At 40.9% G+C, this 21,190-nt stretch overlaps 1 protein-coding gene across 4 annotated transcripts; it reads left to right on the forward strand.

Annotated features, from left to right (window-relative positions):
- The first annotated feature begins 419 nt into the window (after nucleotides 1–419).
- Nucleotides 420–20,936, forward strand: LOC110828068 (uncharacterized). Of its 4 annotated transcripts, XM_087346192.1 has the most exons (14): nucleotides 420–534; nucleotides 1,319–1,483; nucleotides 2,880–3,015; nucleotides 3,853–4,019; nucleotides 11,174–11,312; nucleotides 12,076–12,737; nucleotides 13,346–13,484; nucleotides 13,877–14,055; nucleotides 14,626–14,764; nucleotides 15,077–15,366; nucleotides 15,727–15,874; nucleotides 16,707–16,924; nucleotides 17,348–17,543; nucleotides 17,711–20,936. In XM_087346192.1, the coding sequence occupies exons 2-14, from the start codon at nucleotides 1,378–1,380 to the stop codon at nucleotides 18,498–18,500; spliced, it is 3,309 nt and encodes a 1,102-aa protein (XP_087202318.1). In that variant the 5' UTR covers nucleotides 420–534; nucleotides 1,319–1,377; the 3' UTR covers nucleotides 18,501–20,936. The 4 variants fall into 4 exon arrangements, with proteins under 4 accessions (XP_087202318.1, XP_087202319.1, XP_021916082.1 ...); XM_087346193.1 differs by lacking the exons at nucleotides 420–534; nucleotides 1,319–1,483 and adding an exon at nucleotides 2,248–2,353; XM_022060390.2 differs by lacking the exons at nucleotides 420–534; nucleotides 1,319–1,483 and adding an exon at nucleotides 2,647–2,791.
- The last annotated feature ends 254 nt before the right edge of the window (nucleotides 20,937–21,190 follow it).

Consider the following 21,190-nt stretch of genomic DNA (forward strand, 5'->3'; position numbering starts at 1 on the left):
GATTTTTTATTACTAAACATTATCTAACATTGAGGGTTAGCCCACTGTTGCGTCCAGGAAATTCAATGACCGTTCTTGTAATCTTAAAGCGTTTTACAGAAGTAATTCAACCATTTGAAACATATTTAAAGCTAATTGTACGCCATGGCGTCTGATCATTCGACCTGATAATGGTGACAGATATGTCTCCTGAAACGTCGGCGAATTTTAACTGATAACCCGAGAGAATTTTATTAATTCGGTTAGCCGAGAACGTTTTTAGATCATATCTTATTTTATGTGCCCGATGTCCTTCGTTTTTTCGTTGTTTAGGCTCGAATAATCGAATGCGATGACATCGACTTGAGATCAGACGAAGCCTTGTTTCCCCTCTGCGCGTGCTTTAACCCGCTGTTGCACACACCGTCCCCGCTGGAAGAAGACAAATACTCGAGTGTTCTGGATGGTGCAAACGGATATGAAGTCTTGGCCACACAAGTTCACTTCATTCGCACCAAAGCAGCCTCGGAGCGCGCCGACCAGCTCCTTTTCAAGGTGGGTTAAACTTGTGACGTAACTCTCCTCTGTCGACTTTAATGAAATTTTGAAAGTGATCGTGTTCATCGTTGCCAGTCTGTATCGATATACGTAATCTTAATGAAATAAATTTAAAATCTGTTTCAGAATTTTTTTAGCTGTAAATGTATTTTTGTGATTTAAAACGTGTATGGTTTAATAACCTTGTGATTATAAAAAACATTTCTTTAGCATTTTTGAATAAGTACTGAATAAAATTAATAAAACTGTATTTTAATTGTCATGCCAGAGTTGTGTATAAAATCTGAGGGTTTACTTTCGAGTTTAAAATACGTGTTAATTCTTTGTTCATTTTAACTCTGCAGTCTCTCTGTGGAAGTTTATTGAATTTATGGTTCGTTTATTATAGTGTGTGTCGATTTGCGTTTAATACCCTAACTTATATTTTTAAAAAAACTCATACAAAACATTCACAAGAGTTTACGTTAGACGAGATCGTATTTCATTTTGTGTGAATTTCATTTTGGCTTTATGTACGCATAATTTTTAACAATCTGGTGTAACAAAGTTAATCTTGCACCGAATATTACAGTGAAGATAAAAATTCTCCGATGGCAAGTTTATTTGTAAGGATATTTCCATAAAGTTATATCTTCCGTGTGTATAACGATACATCGTAGCTCATAATTTTAATAATTATCTTTGGAGGAGTGAGCTCTTGATTACGTCACGTTCCGTTCCGTCGAATTTCCTCACAACATAAAAAGAACTGACCGCATCTCTTGTTCGATGACCATTCCAGGTAAGGAGTTAACCTCAGGAAAGATTTCTGCGCGCTCTTTGTTCGTGTGCAAACCAAGGATGAACTACGAAGTGAAAATTATGCTGTGTGCGTTGTGGGGAGTGCTGGGAGTCGAACAGGTGGAAGGTGTGAAAATAGACAGTCAGCTGGCGACCATAGTGAGTGGTAAGTGTATCAAAGCCATACGATTATTACTTAGAAGACTGAAGTTCGATGATTGGTAGATGCAGAATTTTTTCTCTGTTACCATATCCTGACGACTGTGGGTCCCAGCAGTGGGTACAATGGGGACTCTTTCCCCGGTCTAGGTTTGACTCCTCGTTAAATATTAGTGTTCGTTTCCAAAAATTCTGCATTCATCTCTCCCCTTGATTTGATAACCTCGGTAGTATTTAGCGAAGAAAATTGCCAAGCTCCTCATCGTGTAATTTTCTCCATCCTGCTTCCCCCACCACTAAGTTGAAATATTCTTCTCCGTGTTCTAGGATAAGAGACCAGTTAGAGTAACCATACAAAAAGCAGGTAAATTTACAGTTTTTCTTTGCGTGTTTAGAAATTCTTCGTGAATGTAATTTGGATTTGTGACGGGAGGTGAACATTTGTTTGGGTTTGAATCACGACCAAATCAACTGACGGACCCAATTGGACAAGGTCACTGGCCTCTTTTCTTATCCTGTATACATCATATCATGATCTTTCAGTTTATCACTAACTATGAGGCAGCGTGCTTAATATATCTGTTGAATTTTCACGTTTACAGAATGTCTGGGTTCCATACCCAACTCGTAACACAGTCCTGTACATTCTTTGTCGTTCCAACATTCAGTCAGAGGCAGATCACCTTGACGGGGCGGGGCTTGTGTTAGCATGGCAACTGTCGTAAACAACAGATCGTCCTCTGTTTTATATAACCAGCAATTCTTCTTCGTGAAAAGAACAGAAATGGATGTATGACATCACAAAACTTATTGGTGCCACGTGACAAGCATTTGCTGTGATAAGGGTTCATAACACAAATCCTTTTAAAGCACGTTGGTAAGCATATGTACCATGATTTAAGTCTGTATTTTGCCGATAGAGTGTGTTATGGTTTTCTCAGTGCAAATAGCTTTTATTTCGATTTCCGTCTTCTGGGTTGTTGCGCTGTGTAGTCTGGTCGATGTTTACCAACGTTTCAGAGGTCATACTGCCTCCGTCATCAGAGTACGAAGATTTCTGTCTTCTGGGTTATTGCGCCGTGTAGTGTGGTCGACGTTAACCAACGTTTCAGAGGTCATACTGCCTCCGTCATCAGGGTGACGGAGGCAGTATGACCTCTGAAACGTTGGTTAACATGGACCAGACTACACAGCGCAACAACCCAGAAGACGGAAATCTTCATACTCATCGCTGTGAGAACCTCAAGTCTTACACAACTTTTATTTCCCTAAGAAACTGATTTTTGTAACGGTGAAGTGTGGTGATTTCTTTGCGGTACGGACTCAATTCTTAAATAGTGTTTAGACGAGCCTCGGCTTCAGAGGGTCCGACTAATTATCCGGACGTGTCTGTGCAATTGCAGACTGCTACGAGCGGGTGGCAGTGGGACAGCGCATCAAGTCGTCGGATGTGCTGAGGAGCGTCGTGACCCAACAGGTGAAGGAATGCGAGAAGGAGTGTGACCTCGACCTGGAAAAATGCAGTTCCTACGACTTCGGGTAAGAATCGCAACAGCCCTCTGTTTTACTGACGCCTCTAAGATGGCTGTCTTCTGGGTCGTTGCGCCCTGATGATGGAGGCACCAGGGATCTCTGAAACGTCGGTAAACTTATAACAGACCACGCGGCGCTACAACCCAGAAGTCGGCCATCTTCGGACTCGCTCCTTGGACGCTTCGTATTTGCGAGACAGGTCGACGTCTTCGTGGGTTCACAGGAAATTTCTTCTCTCCGACGATGTCAAGGAGCCGATGTTTCGTTTCGCTTGTCTGTCGTTTGCCTTATTCAGGTGCAGATGAGTTTTGTGTCACGCATACACTTATTTAGAATTAAATGTTTGCATTTTTGTTTGCTGCATTGTGATCATTGTAAAATTATAAAGTCTTCAGATTATGTCTTACATTCGAATTCTGGTGTGACGTCAAAAATGTTGATTTCTTGAAACGTGTGCCAAAGAAAAATGTGTATTTTATAGCCTAAATTATTTTTGAAAATAAAATATACTTGACGTTACAGAACCTGTTCTTTTCAACATTCCTGGAAGTCACCAAGCCAAGGGCAAGCTCATTTAACAGGCTACCAGCTCTTGAGTATCCCAGCCCGAAGTGAGGAGTAGTGTTCCACGCCTTCAAGATTCGAAATTCGTAATAAGAGTAATAATTCTCATTTGGCATTGCAGACGCTCAGAAGTTGGCACAGACTTGTTAAGGAAGGAGAACGCCATTTTGAAATTCTATTCATAACTCACGAGATTCTTATAATTCTTCATCCAGTGCTGAGAAGATCAAAGTTCGAGGACCTCAGCTTACCACTTCGTTTCCGTATGTTGTTTTGCAGAATCGGCCACCAGGGCAACGGTACGTGCAATCTGTCCCCCAAAATGCCCCCTAGATCTGGGACCCTCGTGGAGGACCCGGACTACGATGTTTACGTGAAGAAACAGGAATGTCGCATCTTGGACCTGCCACCGCCGAGTTACCCTACCGACACGAAGCCCGCGGACAGTGAGTTCCAACACTTTGCTAACATTCTCGAAACATTTTCGTTGCGGTAGTGATTCAGAAATGAATATTGTGATCATCGGTTACATCGTCGTTATCATCACCAGTCTTCCATGCCGAAGGCCTCGTGGCCTGCTGTGGTCTCAGGTCATTGTTTGTAAGGTCTCCCAAAGTGTCCGCCCATTTATTTGGTAACTTGTAACAATAAGTAATGGGATTCATGAGAATTATACTGAAGAACGGGTTTTTGCTCTGTGAATTTCTACGAATGTTTACGCTCGGCTGCGTATTTTAGACCTTCATTATTTTCGAGTCTTATTATAGCTCAGTTGAATTCAATATCATCAGTTTGATTTATGTAGTCATTATTATTGCTTTAATACCGTTTACAATCATGCTACTTTTATTTTTATTATAATTGTTGTTGTGGCTGTTCACGGTTCAGATGGAAAAAAAAATGGCGTCACCGGGATTCGATCCCATAGCCATATGAGTACGCTGATACGTGCTACGTTTAGTGGAACAAACAAACTTAATTGTTGTCATGCCATCTATAATCAGCTAAAGAAGACGACTTGTTATGAGTAACTTGAGTGAGTGAAATCCCTCACAACAGATGGCGACATACGTCCAGTCCAATTACAGTCACCGAACCATGGAAAGGCATTTATTACACTTTATAATGAAACGTGTTCTCAACACACTTGAAATACTCGTCGCGGAAACATCTGCCGGTTGCTTAAACTTCTTCTTCTTCTTATAATGAAAACTATTGTTGTGAATTTTAAATAATATATTTAATGTTGTAAGGAAATTAATATCTGAAACATAGAATCTCTTCAATGAAATGTGCAGTTCGTATTTTTAACATCCCTCCTTCAGAACATTATGAAAATTTTTCGAATTTCCTAGCTTAATTTTTACATATTTATTCTTAATCTCGTCTGAGGTATTTGCAGAGCTGCACTAACCTACCTAATGCGGTCGTCGGATGATTCTTTTAACTACGCTGCTCGTATTACGAGGCTGTTTTTTTTTGGGGAGGGGGCAGTTAAGACGCGAGAACAACTGTAAAGGGCCATATCGGGTACGTCATTTACAGATAGTGCATGAAGAAACCCGCGAAGACAGTCGGGAAAGCTGATGCCCTCATGTAGATTTGAGTGGGTAATTTTCTGATGAACCCTAGGTCTTTAAAATAAAAGCAATCTAATTAAAATTCTAATAAATATTACATTAAACACGTTATAATAAAAATGGTTTAAAAGGTGTAGGTACTCGCTCGACGTCAGTCGGGCTTAGTTCTGTCGTAACCTTCAACTGTCATGCAGCCATTGCGAAAAATCGGGAACCTCGTTTCGTCGTGATCTTTCTGAGACGAGCGCAAAAAGAAGTTAGTTTCGGCCTTCCTATCTTATTTCGGTCAACGAAAAGTGAAACTTTGATGAATTCGAGATAATGAACTCATTAGTTTCGCTTTTGCTTAGCGTTTCGTTCCGGTGTACGAATTAATTTATTTCCTAAGATAAGGAGGCGAATTGTTATAGGCAAGATTGTTTTATGACTATTACATTATTCCCATAAATGATGTTTAGGATTTTTCGTCCTCGTGGCTTGTAATTTTTATACGAGCCACGGTGGTCTAGCGGTTAGAACGCTGGCCTTGTAATCCTGGGGGGTCTCGGGTTCGATTCCCGGCGGTGCCCCGAATTTATAACTTGTGTTGGGCAAGGCCGTGGTCTAGGCAACACGGAGTTTTCCTCCGTGGCATCCCAACAATTACTCCATTTACACACAGAAGAAGGCAATGGCAAACCACTTCTGGATCATCTGCCAAGAACGTATATGAACAGGTCCCAGTCCGAGAAAAGGATGGAAGGATCCTGTTCATATGGACCTGTCGTCAGACAGAACACTAAATAAATATAAGGGCTGTGGTGTGTTATGCTTACAGCGTCGTGGTAAGGGATTCTCGTCCTTATGGTTTGTAAGGCCGCTGCCTCTTGGTAAGAGACAAGTCCTCATACCCATAGAAATGACACCAGTAAATAAAACACGGGCGCATTTGACTTGCTTACGTGAAGAGGGCTTAATGTCACCCGGAGAAAAATGTTTTGCCGTCTCCTTTCGGTTTCATCCCTCAAGGCTAGGCCTATTTTTCGTATGGATAAAAATGTAACTAATTACCTAGTCCCGTGGTGTAACAAAGACATAAAATCCCAAATACGGAAATTATTGTCAAATTCCTGTTCTGTAGAGAAGCAGAAGATGTCTGAAACTGATACGATTATCTGTCCAGTTGTATATGTATTAGTAAATATTTAATAAACGGGAAGGCATTTTTTGTGTCTGAGTTCAGGCAATGCAAAAAATGTGTATGAAGGCCGATTCAGTTCATAAAAATAAGTGACGTAACGGTATGCAAGGTCAGAAATTTGCCTAGATTTGATTACATCCGTCAAGGTCTCTCCTGTTACAATTGTCATCATCTGTTTCACAGAGAGACCAGGGTTTTATTCAAACGGCAGAGTACGCTGATCGTAAATCACCCGGAAGTGACGTAATTTCTTCCGCGTCAACCCCCCCCCCCCCCCCCCACCACGCGAACTTTCGCTCGCGTTCTATCGTCCCTTCTTCGTGTTCTTGAACTAGGCTTATAAACCCTCTCATCTAAGAACTTCGCTAATTCTTTCTTCCATTAATTTATTCATGTAGCCGATGTTTCAATCATAAATCAGTGTTTTAATTAGACCAAAAATTTCCGGAAAATAAGTTCCTCGAAAACACCCACGAATCTGTGGCAGAAACTGTGAAACTTCCCAGGAAGGACGAGTGTTTAGATTTCTCTGTTCGTGCTTTCGTAGAAAGCTTTGCTGAAGAAATTGCCTAATTCCAATGTCACCTTATCGTCTAGTGTGGCGGATACAATTCGTCTTGAATTACATCGAAATGACGTACGCTGAATGAGATTTGCTTGATCACGGGTGTTTAAATTAACTTCGTGTCCTAGGGAACTGCGTTTTACCATTAACCATCGCTCATTTCCATTACGACACACAGATAAATAAATTTATCATTATAACATTGATTTTCAAAATCGTAGATCCGATACACCCATTTTACTTACTGTCTATTCAACTCAACACCAATGCCATCTGTAGGTAGATCTACGTAGTTTCTTCCTTTGCGTGCTGTTCTTTTTTGAATTTCGAACATTACCTTCTGCTCAAAACAATAGAATAACGTTCCATATGCTACGGAACACTGAGAAAGCAAAATTTTGTCCATGAAAATATTCGTGTGACACAGAAACATATTTGGAACAGTTTAAGCATTTCCGTGTAATGCCCAGTACATCTCAACCTCCGTATTTATATTTTTATAACGATATTTGTTGGATGATACAAATTATGAAGCTCCCCATTCAGAAGTCTTCTCCAGTTTTGTGTTTTCAAATGTCCTCCTTTGAAGACAGACGGCAAGTTTCAAACCCATACAGAACAATCTGCAAAATTATAGTTTTCTGTAATTTAATCTTCCCGTCTTCAAGCAGCTGACGGGAACACAAAACTGCAAGAATCCGCCAAATTTAATTTTTTCATTAATATAATTTTAATTATTTAACGTAGTTCCCAAATATTTTAAATTTGTTAAATTTTTTTTCAACGATTTATTCGCTACATGATTTTGTTTTGTGATTTGACGACAAGATAAAACAAAAGGTCACAGAGACGTCATGTGCCTGAGTAAAACCAGCGCCTGGCTGATGCACAATTTCTTCCGCGCGTCCATGGGCATGCCCCCCCCCTTCCTCCTCGTGCTCAAAAATTGTCCGGCGGTCACGTGACTGCCTCCGCCTGAATTCGTCACTTCCGATTGTGTCACCGGTCGTCATTATGACCCCCCTCCATAACACGCAAATTCGCATAAAATTACTTCCCCAGCAGAGTTTTAAAACTTGCATTGTCGTGAATCTTAAAATCAGTGCTTATGATGTACAGGTCGCAACAAGATGTGTCGTGACGAGTGGCTTCTGCGTTCTAGGTCTTAAGATTGCCGGGAGAAACGAAATAAGATCATCGAATTGATCCCAAGTATTACTTGAGGTATAAAATAATAATAACTGAATAATCAGAGTCGAAATTTTTGTTCCCAAATATTTTTACTATCGATTCCGAAAAGTCGATCATAAACCCGCGTTTCACATGACGAAAACACATTCAAAATTACACATAATAACTTCTAAAAATATTCTTGTATATTTTTTCAAAAGTTTACAGAAAAATATTGCCGATGGAGAATGTTAGACGTCGTCTCTTAATACTGAACGTGGATAATACAATTAATTTCGTTATACATAACCTGTATCTGTCTCTACAGAAATTTATGTCGAATTCCAACAATGTAAAGATCTTCAGTCTGTGACAGATAGTTTTATAACAGCCATTGTTGGCTGAAGTAGGCCTGTGTTGTTCGCAAAGACGTATTCCAAATCTAATGATAATTCTGACATAGTTTTCGTGTACTGTTTCATAACTACTAACAGCAAAATTTATATTTGGAAAACAGTAAAACAACTTTACAATAACATGTAATCTTTTGTACCATCTAATATGCAAATTTCTTGCAACATTCTATTCATTTCTAGCGTATTGTTACATTGGCATAAAGCAGTCGACATTAAAACGTCCGACGTCTAAGTTCTTTCGAGTCTCAGTGTTGCTGTTTGTGTTACGATTTCTGCATTGTAAGATTTTGTGGTTAGGTTTGGTTTGAGTTTTAACTGAATCTGCATTATTAAGACTATTCTATGTTCTATTTTTCAAGTTACTTTAAAATTACGCACATTTTAGACGCACGATCCTAAAATGTGGATGAAATGACGTTGTTCGTAAGTGGGCTGCTGTTTCGATGTATCCAGATCTCTAATTTTGCTCGTGTCGATAAAATTATCCCAGCACAAGTACAAATTTGTTGTTTGCCATTGGTTACGTCGTTGTCATAGTAACTTAGTTTATCCAATCACAGATACGCTTTCATGGATACAGGTTGAAGACTTGACACAGATCGTAGCAGTTGTGTTTTGTTTTTTGAATAGCGTTGTTTTGTGAACTGGGCCAATAATGTGGTCACGAATTGTGATAATTCTTCACGTGTGGATGACCTTGGTTCGAGTCTCGAATCCTACAGGCGTAATTATTGTTGAAGAAGGACCCGGTGAGTTTATCCACAAAACTTTTATATGTTTGGTTATACTAATTAGAAGTTATGATTTTTCAGTACTATATAAATTGTTACATAAACTTATTTAACAAAAGATATTTTATTTAAAATAACGACAACACACCATTCTGTATAATAGACAAATGTCGATTGATTGATTGATTGATTGAGTGGTGATAATTTTTAAAGTCGCCATTAAAACTTCAATTAATGTTAAAATAATATCACGTCTCTTCTGAGTAAGACATTAATCGATTCTTATCTACTTAGCAAGTTTTAATCTAATAATATTAACATATATTTTAAACATTACAACCTTTCCTATCTACAGATTCAATTGTTTATCGGAAACTTATTTTTTACAGAACAGCATATATTCAGAGGGCCTTGAAATGTTATTATAAACTTATCGGTAAATGTTATGTAAAACCCACGATGGAGGTTGAAATATGTGTACTTGTTGGTTTCTGTTCTCAATGCGAAGAGCTTTCGACGTTTAGCTTTCGTATTTCCGTTAAAGCGATTCACTTATTTGATTAGAAACGCTATCCTAGTTAATTCCGCCTTCTGCTGTGACGTGTATGTTATAACAATCCCAAAAAATTAGGGCTAGTTAAAAAGTCCCGTAAATATTTTCATTCTTACGTAACTGCACTGTTTTCATGCGCTACACGCAGCGCTGGTTTGACTCGCCATGCGTGAAGCATCTGACGTATTTGATGCAACGCGTGTGGTATCTTATTCTGGAACACAGCGCATCGATAATCGATTCTCACTGCCATCTTCGATGTTCTTTTGTTTGGTTCGTACCCGCAGTTTGCTTAATTCCGCCCAGATGAATCCATTTTTCTTCCAGATAAATTTTAATATTATCCTTCCGTCTGAATCGAGGTTTTCTCAATGGTATATTCCATTCAAACTTCCCAACAAAAATTTTGCGCGTGTTTCTTATTGCTACGTGCCTCGTCACTCTAACCTAAAACGTTATCAGAGGTTTCAGATTTCTGCGTCAGATGGCGTGGGAGTTCGAACTTCCGTTACGAAGATCGGGCGGTTTATTTCTGTTCACGGGACAGAGAATCTTTCTCTTAGAATCATATAAAAACGCGTTGATATCTTTTGTGGTCTTTGATTGCTAAAGCAGATTGGCACAGGACTCTGACGATGTAATTTCGTAGGCCTTGTATTCATGGCCAAACGCCATTTCGTGAGAGATAAATGTTTATTTCATTTCCTCCTCGTGAAGTCCTTGGTAACGAAGAATGTTTACATTTAATTGTCCGTTTCAGACGGCAATTCTCACTGTTTTGTTATCCATTATTCGCCTTGGTTGCATTGCCATAGAACAATGAGATGACACCAGCATAACGCATTTCGCATTGTTGAGGCGTCGGCGATTTGACTTGATTCTATCGTTTTATCTTTTAGGCTGCATTGTTGTAAGTTTCGGGCTTGTATTAACAGATTCTTACTTCCAGATTACAGTAAAAAGTTTTAGTTAGTGTAATTTTTTAATCAAATTGTATGCGATTTTTTGGGGGGGGGGAGGGGGTGGTCCGCGGTACCCTGAAGGTTTAAGAACACTGCCACAAAGGACCCTGGAGATTCTCTTGTGATTCAAGTTTATAATTAAAACTACCTCGTTTTCAATTTCGATTTTGGGTTTGTCCTGATCTAACTCTGCTAGTTTCACGACTCTTTTCGGGTACTGAATTCTAGATGGAAAGAGAACATTTGGAAGACCTAGACATAGATGAGAGGGTGATATTAGAATGTATCTGAAAGAAATATAATTACGATGGGACCAGCTGAGTGGGCTGTTCTTTGACAGGCCGAGTGTCCAGTCGACTTTTTTCAAAAAAATATCCTGCACCCTAGAATGAGTGAGTTTGTGCCTGTCTATGAACACACATACGCGATTGTCTTCATTCTAGTTTGCTTTCGGAGGCTACTGACAGGGAAACGAGTGTTGGAGCAGCATGTCAGGAGGTCTCTGCCCTCCACGTCCGCGGATCACTGCCGAGAGGAGTGTTCCTCTGAAAAACATTTCGTCTGCGAGGGATTCAACTACAGGCAAGTTCCTGGATGGGTAAATTGGATGAATTTGCGAAGGGACAGTTTAATCTCACTTCGAAACGAAACCATTTAAGAGATTTCTAAAAAACAAAATGTCGTAACCATGGATACCTACAGGAGGGTATAGAGGGATATTGCCCTTAGTTGAAATCAAATCGATAACGTCAGAAGAAATTAATGTCGTGATGACAATGATGTCAGGTTATTTTATGTCTGAAATCGGTTGAGCGAATGCCAACAATGGACAGTGACGCAATAGAGGATTTCGTAACATTATCCAGCAGCCAAATGTGGAACAAAATGGCCACTTAGCTTCCGGTATCGTAAGAGCATTTAGGTGGCTTTTCCTCTGTCACAAGACCTGACAGTGTCATTTGCTTTTAAGATTATTACGATGACAGGAGAAGGGAAAGTCTCTTTTATTTGTCTCCTGATGAGGAGCGGAAGTTACGTAATGTTTCAGCAATTACCATTGTTATCTTGATCGACTAGATCGTCTATTATTTACACGTAACATGATGACCAACTTGACAAAAAAGTTAAGATTTTTTTTTAAAGATGGTTGGAGTCTATTTGTTTAAGTTACAACAGCTTGTGTCATTGTGCGTCATAATTCTTCATGCTCGGGTCTTGTCACACAGACAAAGTTGCCTTAAGGAGTCCTGTTTCTTTATAAATATCAAATTAAATCAAAATAAGCCGCCATCGTGTTCTTAAATCTACGGCAAGATATTAATTCTTTTAAGTGTTGGTGTTTCAGGGTGGATGTGGGTGGGTTTGGTCGTGGTAGCTGTGACCTGACTGATGTCCCGTCCTCCCGTCTGGATCTGGGCAGAGACTTCTACTCGGACCGGGAATATGATTTTTATGAGAGAGACCGCAACATCGGGCCAGACTGCAATGTGGCTCCTACAGAGGACTCTCGCCCTGGGGGTGGACTCTATGGGGGCTCCAATTCTTACGGGCACTGGCAGCAAGATGGGGCTCAGCCCCATGGGCATTACTATGGGTCAGGGGGGAACACATGGGGTGGTGGAAGGAAGCCGTCTTATGGGTCAGGGGGGAGCACATGGGGTGGTGGAAGGAAGCCGTCTTATGGTGGTGGTCGATGGGATTATTACGGTGGTAGTTCTAGTCATGGACTGTGGGGTCCTTCTGGGAGTGCGGGATTTTATGGAAATGGAAATAATTATGGTTCATGGGGTTCTTATGGGAGCGGGGGAACCCATGGAGGTGGTGGAGGGTCTTATGAGGGTGGAGGTTGGGGAAGTGGGTGGCAAGGAAGTCGAAACCCACCACCAGGGTTGCAGAACTCAGGAGGAGGAGGTTGGTATTGGAGTAGGCCATCTGGGGGATGGGATGTGAACAAAGATGTCGGCTTCCATGGTCACGGCTCTTCGCCGTCATTTGGTTACAGAGAAGGTGAGCAATCAGATACTTTTTATTGTAAGAAACCTGTATTTTACCATGTGATCCGAGATGTTACGCTGTGTAGTTGTCATGTAAATAGACCCGACATTTCAGAGGTGCTTACCGTCTTCATCATCAGGGTAATTATAATGAAGGCGATAAGCTCCTCTGATATGTTGGTGATCTTCAGCCATACTTTGGAAACCTTAAGTCTCACTCAGTATTTACAATTTTTTTACGTAATTTAGTGAGAAGTTTCACCAGATTTCTCATCCCCAGTTGTAATGGTTCATCGCTTAGCACTGTCAAGTGGAAGACAGCATAGATTTCTTGCAGTCATTATGTTATTGACACGTCGTGAATGGGATAATATTAAAATGGATCTTAATGAAATGGGGTGTGATGATGTCTACTGGATTCAATAGGTTTAGGATCAGGACTGATGGTATGTTTTTTTTGACACGGTAATGAACGTTGTGGTTCCATAAAAATTGCAGAATTTCTTTATTATCTAAGATTGACAGCTTCTCAAGGAAGACTGTGCTCTGAGAAGTTAGGTTAGAATTGCTCCAGCCTTTTGCATAAGAACCTGAAAACAAGTCTCTCAAATTTTTTTATAGAATGTTTCTTACGATCTCGGACTGGCTTTAGACTAGACAGAAGGATTGTCAAGGTGGCCATTACAGTTCCATATCTTCATGACTGCGAGATAGAATGTGCCAAAGGAGGCCATTTTGTGTGCAACACCTTCAGTTTCAGGTGAGTCTTATTTCGTAAAGAAAAGACTGTACGTAGCAAAACTGGAAAATAAAATAAGACGCTCGCTTTCCACCTAATCTTACAGGGACAGTGTTATGAAAAACCTGTTGTACTTTCGGACTATAAGACCCATTCAGATTTTACGCCGCGTTTTAAAGAAGAAGTTCCGAGAAGAACTTACCACTCATAATTCTCCATAAGTGCTTGTCTTTATATACACAAGTACAAATTACTAATTAAAATGTTTATTAAATCGTCCTTATGCATGGTTTTTGATCTTACCATAACCGTGTTTTGAAATTTTTGCTTACAAAAGAAAGTTTTTGGGTTTTCATACATAAATTCTCCGTCCATATAGCATATTTCGTGTTGTTGACGTGGTATTTTTCCAGGTACAATCTGGAACCGAGTTTTCCGCACGAGAACTGCCATCTGACCGAAAGGTTTTACAGCGACCTCGATCCGTACCACGACATTCTTCCAGACAGGGACTACGACGTTTACTCTAAGAACGAATATGCTCGGTCTTGCCTGGAGAAGTTCCCTCAGCAGCGTCCTCATCAAGAAAGTGGTTCGTATACGACCATTCCTCTTTTCTCTTCTCGGGATTTGAGTATTTTCAAGGGTTGTCTACTATCTTAATTCATAATTTGATAAACCTTCCTTGTAATCATATATTTTTGTTTCATCTGCAGTTTCCCATCCTGTATTGTAAACATTTTCAATTTTGCTATGTTGCCTGCTTCTTCAGGGCTCTGTTTTTGAATTCACAGGACAAAAGTCACTTTCCATTTTTTTTCTATCCTGTGCACACCCTTCAGCATATTGTGAATTGGTGGTTAACAAGATTCACGGCCCCTCAGTACATGCGTTCGATCGGGACCACGACATTTAACGCTCCTGCTGTGACCCCCTTTTCGCGAGATGAAAGTGGAGTCATTTTCGGGATGCCACGGAGGAAAACTCCGTGATGCCTTGCCCAACACAAGTTAAAAATTCGGGCACCGCCGGGAATCGAACCCGGGACCCCAGTATTACAAGCCGCTAGACCACCGTAACTTCCCGTGTCCGCTGTTCCAACCGGATACACCAAAACACGTGTCACCGATCAGGTTTATTTGTTCTGTCTTGTTGCCCTCAGAATGTTTTGTGAGGGTTCGGAGTGGTCAGAACCTGGACCGCTCTATCGCGAAGAACATACTAAATGCTCACTCACTGGGGGAGTGTGAACTCGAGTGTCTGAGGTCAAGATCCTTCACGTGCCGTGTGTTCAGTTACAGGTATTTATATTTTCAGATTAACCAGTGAAATGATTCGATCTCTGAACCTGTTTTTGATGTTTAGAGGCTGTTTTCTTGTGTTACGTGATTAATATACGTTGTTAGAAATGATGGAATTACTATGAATGATAAATTGGAAAGGATTTTAAAGCAATTATTTAACTTTTACTCCGATGAGTCCGAGAAAATCGTGAATGACTTCGGTTAAGACCTCTGAATATGAATATTATTTCGCTTAAACCGTGTGTGACCTTGAAAATTAATCCTCGGCTTCTACGTATAGAATACGTCCTCCTTTCGTTTTATATTCAGATATGGTGTACGAGATATCAACTCACCACAAGACAACTGTGTCCTATCTGACTGGCCGTTCTTTGAGCTGGATCCGAGACGGCAGCTGGTGGATGACTTACGCTACGAATTGTACGAGAGGGGGAGTTACGGTCATGGGTGTGAGATTAACCACTACATACCCTATCCACAAGAACAGTATGAGTTAGATCGATGGACTCAGCAGCATGACGGGGGTGGCAGTGGGGGTCATCAACCACCCCCACGTCCGCCCCCACGACGACCAACATATCCGAAACCTAGTGATGAACGTAAGTAACTAGTCGATGCATTCAACAGCTGACTCAGTCATCAGAAAATCCTACTCCAGCTTGTGCCAAGGTTAAGAATGCGTGGAGTTTCCCTCCTCTCCCCATGCGTTTTCGTGGCTGTAAATTATATTACCCGTGCGAAATCCCACAAGTTTCTTCTTGCCCTGAGATTTTACAGCAAAAATTATGCACATGTTTGTTAATCTCCACGTCTGGCAACATGTCCCACCCATCTCGTCATCCTTATTAACTGTTTTTGAGGAAAATTATAAATTAAATTTGAGTGTAATTTCAAGTATTTCGTCAGCTTTTTGCGTCTGAAACATTAATGTATCCTCGTACTGATCTGTGTGCGTGCAGAGTGTTACGTGGGGTACGGGGGCCCAGCCCGGTTGCTTCCGATCGCCGTTCGTAGCTCACTGGACGTCCCCACGGAACTGGACTGCAAGGCGGAGTGCTCTCGGGCAAGAGACAGCTTTAGCTTCTTCTGCACGTCTCTCAGCTTCCGGTCAGTTACGACGCAGAAAAAAATCATAATTTTCTTTCTTATTATCACAGTTTTAAAATTCCTGTAAACTTGAAGTCTTTTTTTTTGTGGATTTCACATATTTGTTGTAACTTTTATCATCTTCTTTATTACGCCGTCCTCTTTACAGGAGTTTGGCGACATATTATGAACAGGATCATTTTAGGCAGATGTTCCAGAAGTGGTTTGCCATTGCCTTCTTCTGTGTGTGAATGGAGTAATTGTTGGGATGCCACGGAGAAACCGGGGAAGCCCCTGGAGGAAAACTCCGTGTTGCCTAGACCACTGCCTTGCCCAACACAAGTTATAAATTCGGGTACCGCCGGGAATCGAACCCGAGACCCCAGGATTACAAGGCCAGCGTTCTAACCGCTAGACCACCTCATCTTATTATTATTTAGTGTTGTGTCTGACGACAGGTCCATATGAACAGGATCCTTCCATCCTTTTCTCGGACTGGGACCTGTTTATATACGTTCTTGGCAGATGATCCAGAAGTGGTTTGCCATTGCCTTCTTCTGTGTGTGAATGGAGTAATTGTTGGGATGCCACGGAGGAAAACTCCGTGTTGCCTAGACCACGGCCTTGCCCAACACAAGTTATAAATTCGGGCACCGCCTGGAATCGAACCCGAGACCCCAGGATTACAAGGCCAGCGTTCTAACCGTGGCCGGTTATCACCTTAAATAGTCTAAATAAAAATGTCACACCACATTTGAATATTTTTTATTGAAGGAAAACGAATTCTCTTCAGTCCGTTGAATACCAACGGGTACAGCAAGGGCTTGAACATAAAACTGCCTTTAATGTGCAGATCAGGCAACGCGTACCATCCGCACCCTCGCCACGACGACAATGTCCCAGAACACAACTGTCTGCTGAGTGACATCGAGCAGCGTGACTTGAGACCCGGACTTGACTACGTGCATGACGGCGACAACTGGATGTTCGCGTGGAACTTCTTGGATTCGAAATGTGACCTCATTGCTCACAACCCGGACCAGCAACACGGATTTGATGGACATTACGTTCGTAAGTGTTCGTCAAAACAAAAGCACGTCTGAGGTCGCGATACAACTACAGTTTCGTAAACAGAGTTCGTATTTGTAGGAATCGGCGTTTTCTACTGACGCCTCGGCGTAGAAGCGAGGAGTGTATTGAAACAGGGTTTGAGGACTTACGTCTGGATTCATGTGGATCAGGATGACGTCCTGTTGCGTTCTGTTGTGAATCTTAAAGCTCGATAAAGGCACGAAATATATCGGCTTCTGAGGAAGGTTTTTTGAATACACAGGATGGTATCGATAAGAATTACGCGACGACTAAAAGGGAAAGGAAATTGTAACTTTGTTACTATCTGGAAGTTGGGAGTTTAGTTTATTCCTACCATTTTTATTAGTCTTGCAGAGTATAAAATGGAAGATGAATCATTGAATGTCCCGCGTTTGCCTGCAGCCGGTCGAGTGGACGTGCAGACGTGGCAGAGGTTCACGGTGTCCGGAAGACCCTGCCGGTACGGGACGGAATGCGTAGAGAACAGAGAAGCTGGTTTTTGGCACTGCGAGCTGGAGGGAGGTGACGCCGGAGCCTGGGATTACTGCTGCAGACCCGGACACCAGTGCGGCTATTCCGAGGGCTACGACTATCCCTGGTGAAAGTCTAAACTTTCTCTCTCCGTTTATTCAATCAATGAAATTAATCTGTTGTAAATGGCGATTTTAGAAGAATTTCTGCAGCGAAACTAAAAATGAAAAACCAAAATTTGCTAATTCGGTTTTTTTTATATAAATATAAACATCGTCTGTTCTGTGCCCGCAGGTGCTATGTGGGGAGTGCTGCCAGGGACCAGTGGAGACCTTGCAGTGACCACTACTACCCCTATTCTCACGATCCTCACGGAGGTCTTCGTGGACCGTCACGTGACCAGCATCGTCACATCGAAGCCTTCCACTACGAATCCTATGGTCCTCCGCGGTACTGGCCCGTCGCGTATCTCCATAAAGACGCTCCGCCTAACTCCACAACACTTTCGCTGACCTCAGGGGATAAAGATTCCGGGCATCTTTTATCGGGCCACGCATCTCACGCCGACAGTGGATTTGAGAATCATTTAGACGGTAACCGGCACAAATACGGGAAGAAACTGACGTGGCTGAGTCCAGTCAATGACACAGAGACAAAGACCGGTTCCGACAGAAACAAGGAGGACGAGATGGACCCAGTGTTTGTGATTGTGGATAGCCACGATTCGTCAGGTATCGAGACAAAGAAGGATCACAAATCTACAGGATTATCAGAGACTCGCGCGCCCACCGCGATTAATTCCACTGCGAGGATCACGAAGTTACAGCCACGATTTGTGTCTCTCCGCGAGCAAGATCTCAAATTTTCAAAGCTCGTCGAGAGAGACGCCGTACCTGGAGAAATTAAACATTGGAGGGGAGGCGAGGAAGGGGAGGGAGAGGTTACGAGGAAGTTGACGACAGCACCGGTTGAATTTAGGAGGAAAATCTCACAACAGGGAGGCAGTGGAGATGGCGGGAACGGCACTGTGAAGGGTGTTCAGTTTGAACTCGCTGTTCCTCGTGCGACTGTGACCAAATTGTGACGTTTTACTTCGTAGGACTAATCAGCTTTGGAAAATGGGCCTCGGACAACGCTGCCTGTAACTTAATCACAAGTTTTGGTGTGAAATTCTTAATAAAATAGAATTCACGTAGTTACAGAAGCAGCAGCTCGCATTTGCGTGAGACTTCCGTCTAGAGTCGTTACGCGAATATGACGGGACGGCACCGAGACCTTTTCTGCCGAAGATGCTGTAAAATGCCAGAGCAAAGACTTCCAGTACTCGTCTACAATCGCGGCTAAACTTTAATTAATCCATTGGACAAAGCGTATAAAATTAACTCTTAAATGGGGAATCAGTCAGTTAGCATATTTCTTATCTGAAATACATCAAAGTCCTCGCACCATAAAAACGAAGACGTTTCGAAACCTCGATCAAAGCCTCGGACAGACGGACCTAACAGAGGACCGGAGAGCCATAGAACAAGAAGGAGATATGTCAAAGTATTTCAATTTCATTTCGTATACAGCGATGAGACTTTCACGACTGTAACATGAAATAACTTAGAGTTTTTTTCATCGAACCCCGGGCTGGACGACTAGGGTTCGATCCCCAATGCGTCCAGACCGGCTCTGGGGCCCACCCAATGGGTACTGGGTTCCTTTCCCGGGGGGTTAAGGGCTGCCGGGACGTCATGCTGACCACTCACCCCATCAAGTGCCGAGGTCAAGAATTAGTTAAAGTTATACCGTCTCTCCCCCCCCCCCCAAGCGCCTACATGGCGTGTAGCGGGACAGCTTTACGTTTATTTATACACTTTTTCTAAGACGTGAGAATTAAGAACCTAGAGATTACGTTCAGGAGAAAAGTTCGAGAATTCAAGGCCACTTTAATAGTGAAATGAGCTTGACTTTTAGCTGTTAATATTTGTGGTGCAGTTTCTTGTGTTTTATTCCGCTAATTTGTTTTTTTGTATCGGAAAACGAAGAAAGGCCCATTTTCCAAACAATTTACAAAAGAATTTGTACACGTCAGTGTTCGGAATCTTCTCAGAAATGTTTTTTTTTTCTTCACAGTTCTTTGCGAGATTCAGGACAGTGACCTCTGACATTTAATCCGCGACGAATCCACCCGAAGAAAATGAGAAAATTAAGAGGAGATTCTGAAATCTATTCTTTGCACCAATTTTGCTGGAAAAGAGTTCTGAATATTAAATTCAAAGGTGACTGGACTTCTATCTATACAGACGTAGGTAAATAATTTTAAAGTGTCGAATGCTCTTTTGGATAGTGAAATGTGCGTTCTTGTGGGTAGTTACCAGAGTTTCTGAGTTACACTAACCCCCACATGCGATTACCCAGAAGGCCATATTCATCTTCACTGACGCGGGACCCGAGATACATCGAGTGCCACGTGGTGAAGTAAAATCCCGCTTAAAATGTCACAGCGGAAAGCACGAGAATTGTTACTGATGTCGGAGTATTTCGTAGATATGTTCTTACGTAATAGACCCCGAGTCCTTTGACAAATTTAATGGAACTTTATTGACTTTAATTTGCCTGGGGGCCTTGTGTCAGGCACTAGGTTTTATGTTTGGCAGAAATCTGGCTTCAATCACTTTTGAAGAAGATTTCACTTTTAATTTAGTTCATAAATATTTTAATATTTTCCGTCAAATCACAATTTTTAATAAGATAATAAAATATAAAATATTTAAAATATCATTTCACGTTCCGCATCGAATGATCGATTTACAAATTTATTAATGTTTTATTTATTTAAATCATTGCTTTACAGACTAATATTGAACATCAGATGAACCACGCCATATATAAAAAACAATACCTTCGTTCTAATATATAAGAGTAATCTGATAAGAACATTTCAATAAACTGCATAACATTGTAAATGATTGTAATTCGAGTTTTAAATTTACCAATCTAATTTATACCTGAGGACGGTTAAATATAACCGAAACATGTCGTAAGAGACGTTCCAATTTGTAAATCGATCATTCGATGCGGAACGTGAAATGATATTTTAAATATTTTATATATTTTATTATCTTATTAAAATTGTGATTTGACGGAAAATATTAAAATATTAACCTATTTCACAATATGACGCAAATATACTACCTTAGTTCATAAAGAAATTTTATAAGTACTTTCAATGTGATTTGCTGCAATAAATAAATTCAACACAAAACAGGAAGATTTCGATCTACTTTGAAGGGTCATACTGTGCTAGTGTTTATTACGAAAGCTTTAATAATTTTTTTGGGCATATTATGGTAAATATTTAGAACTCCTTTTTCACCAATTCAAGATGGATTGTGTACCAAACCAAATGTTGGTTAAGGCACCTTTTAATACCCATGTATAGTCGACACTCATTTGTAGAAATGTTTCATTTAGAATTTTTATACAATATAAAAATGTAATTTTTATGCATACAATTATATGACATGTATTTTAATTTTGATTACATAATTTATTATGTGTGTATGCCAGTTACCAGAATAATTATTTTCCCAAAAGTACAACACTGTTGGTCATGTCATCCTAACACAAATTCATTCCACGCCCACATTTTTTTTTAGATTCATCTTAACATCGTCCTTTGATCAATGACTACAATTTTGTATCTTTTTCTCAGTGTTTGTTCTCTAAGTTACCAAGATTTTTACAGTACCCCTTTATGATTAGGGTGAAATGCAGAAACGTCTATCA

Source organism: Zootermopsis nevadensis, unplaced genomic scaffold, assembly GCF_977971745.1.
Source record: "Zootermopsis nevadensis isolate Lab colony 2312 unplaced genomic scaffold, Znev_1.0 Znev_ptg000010l, whole genome shotgun sequence".
Lineage (NCBI taxonomy): Eukaryota > Metazoa > Arthropoda > Insecta > Blattodea > Termopsidae > Zootermopsis > Zootermopsis nevadensis.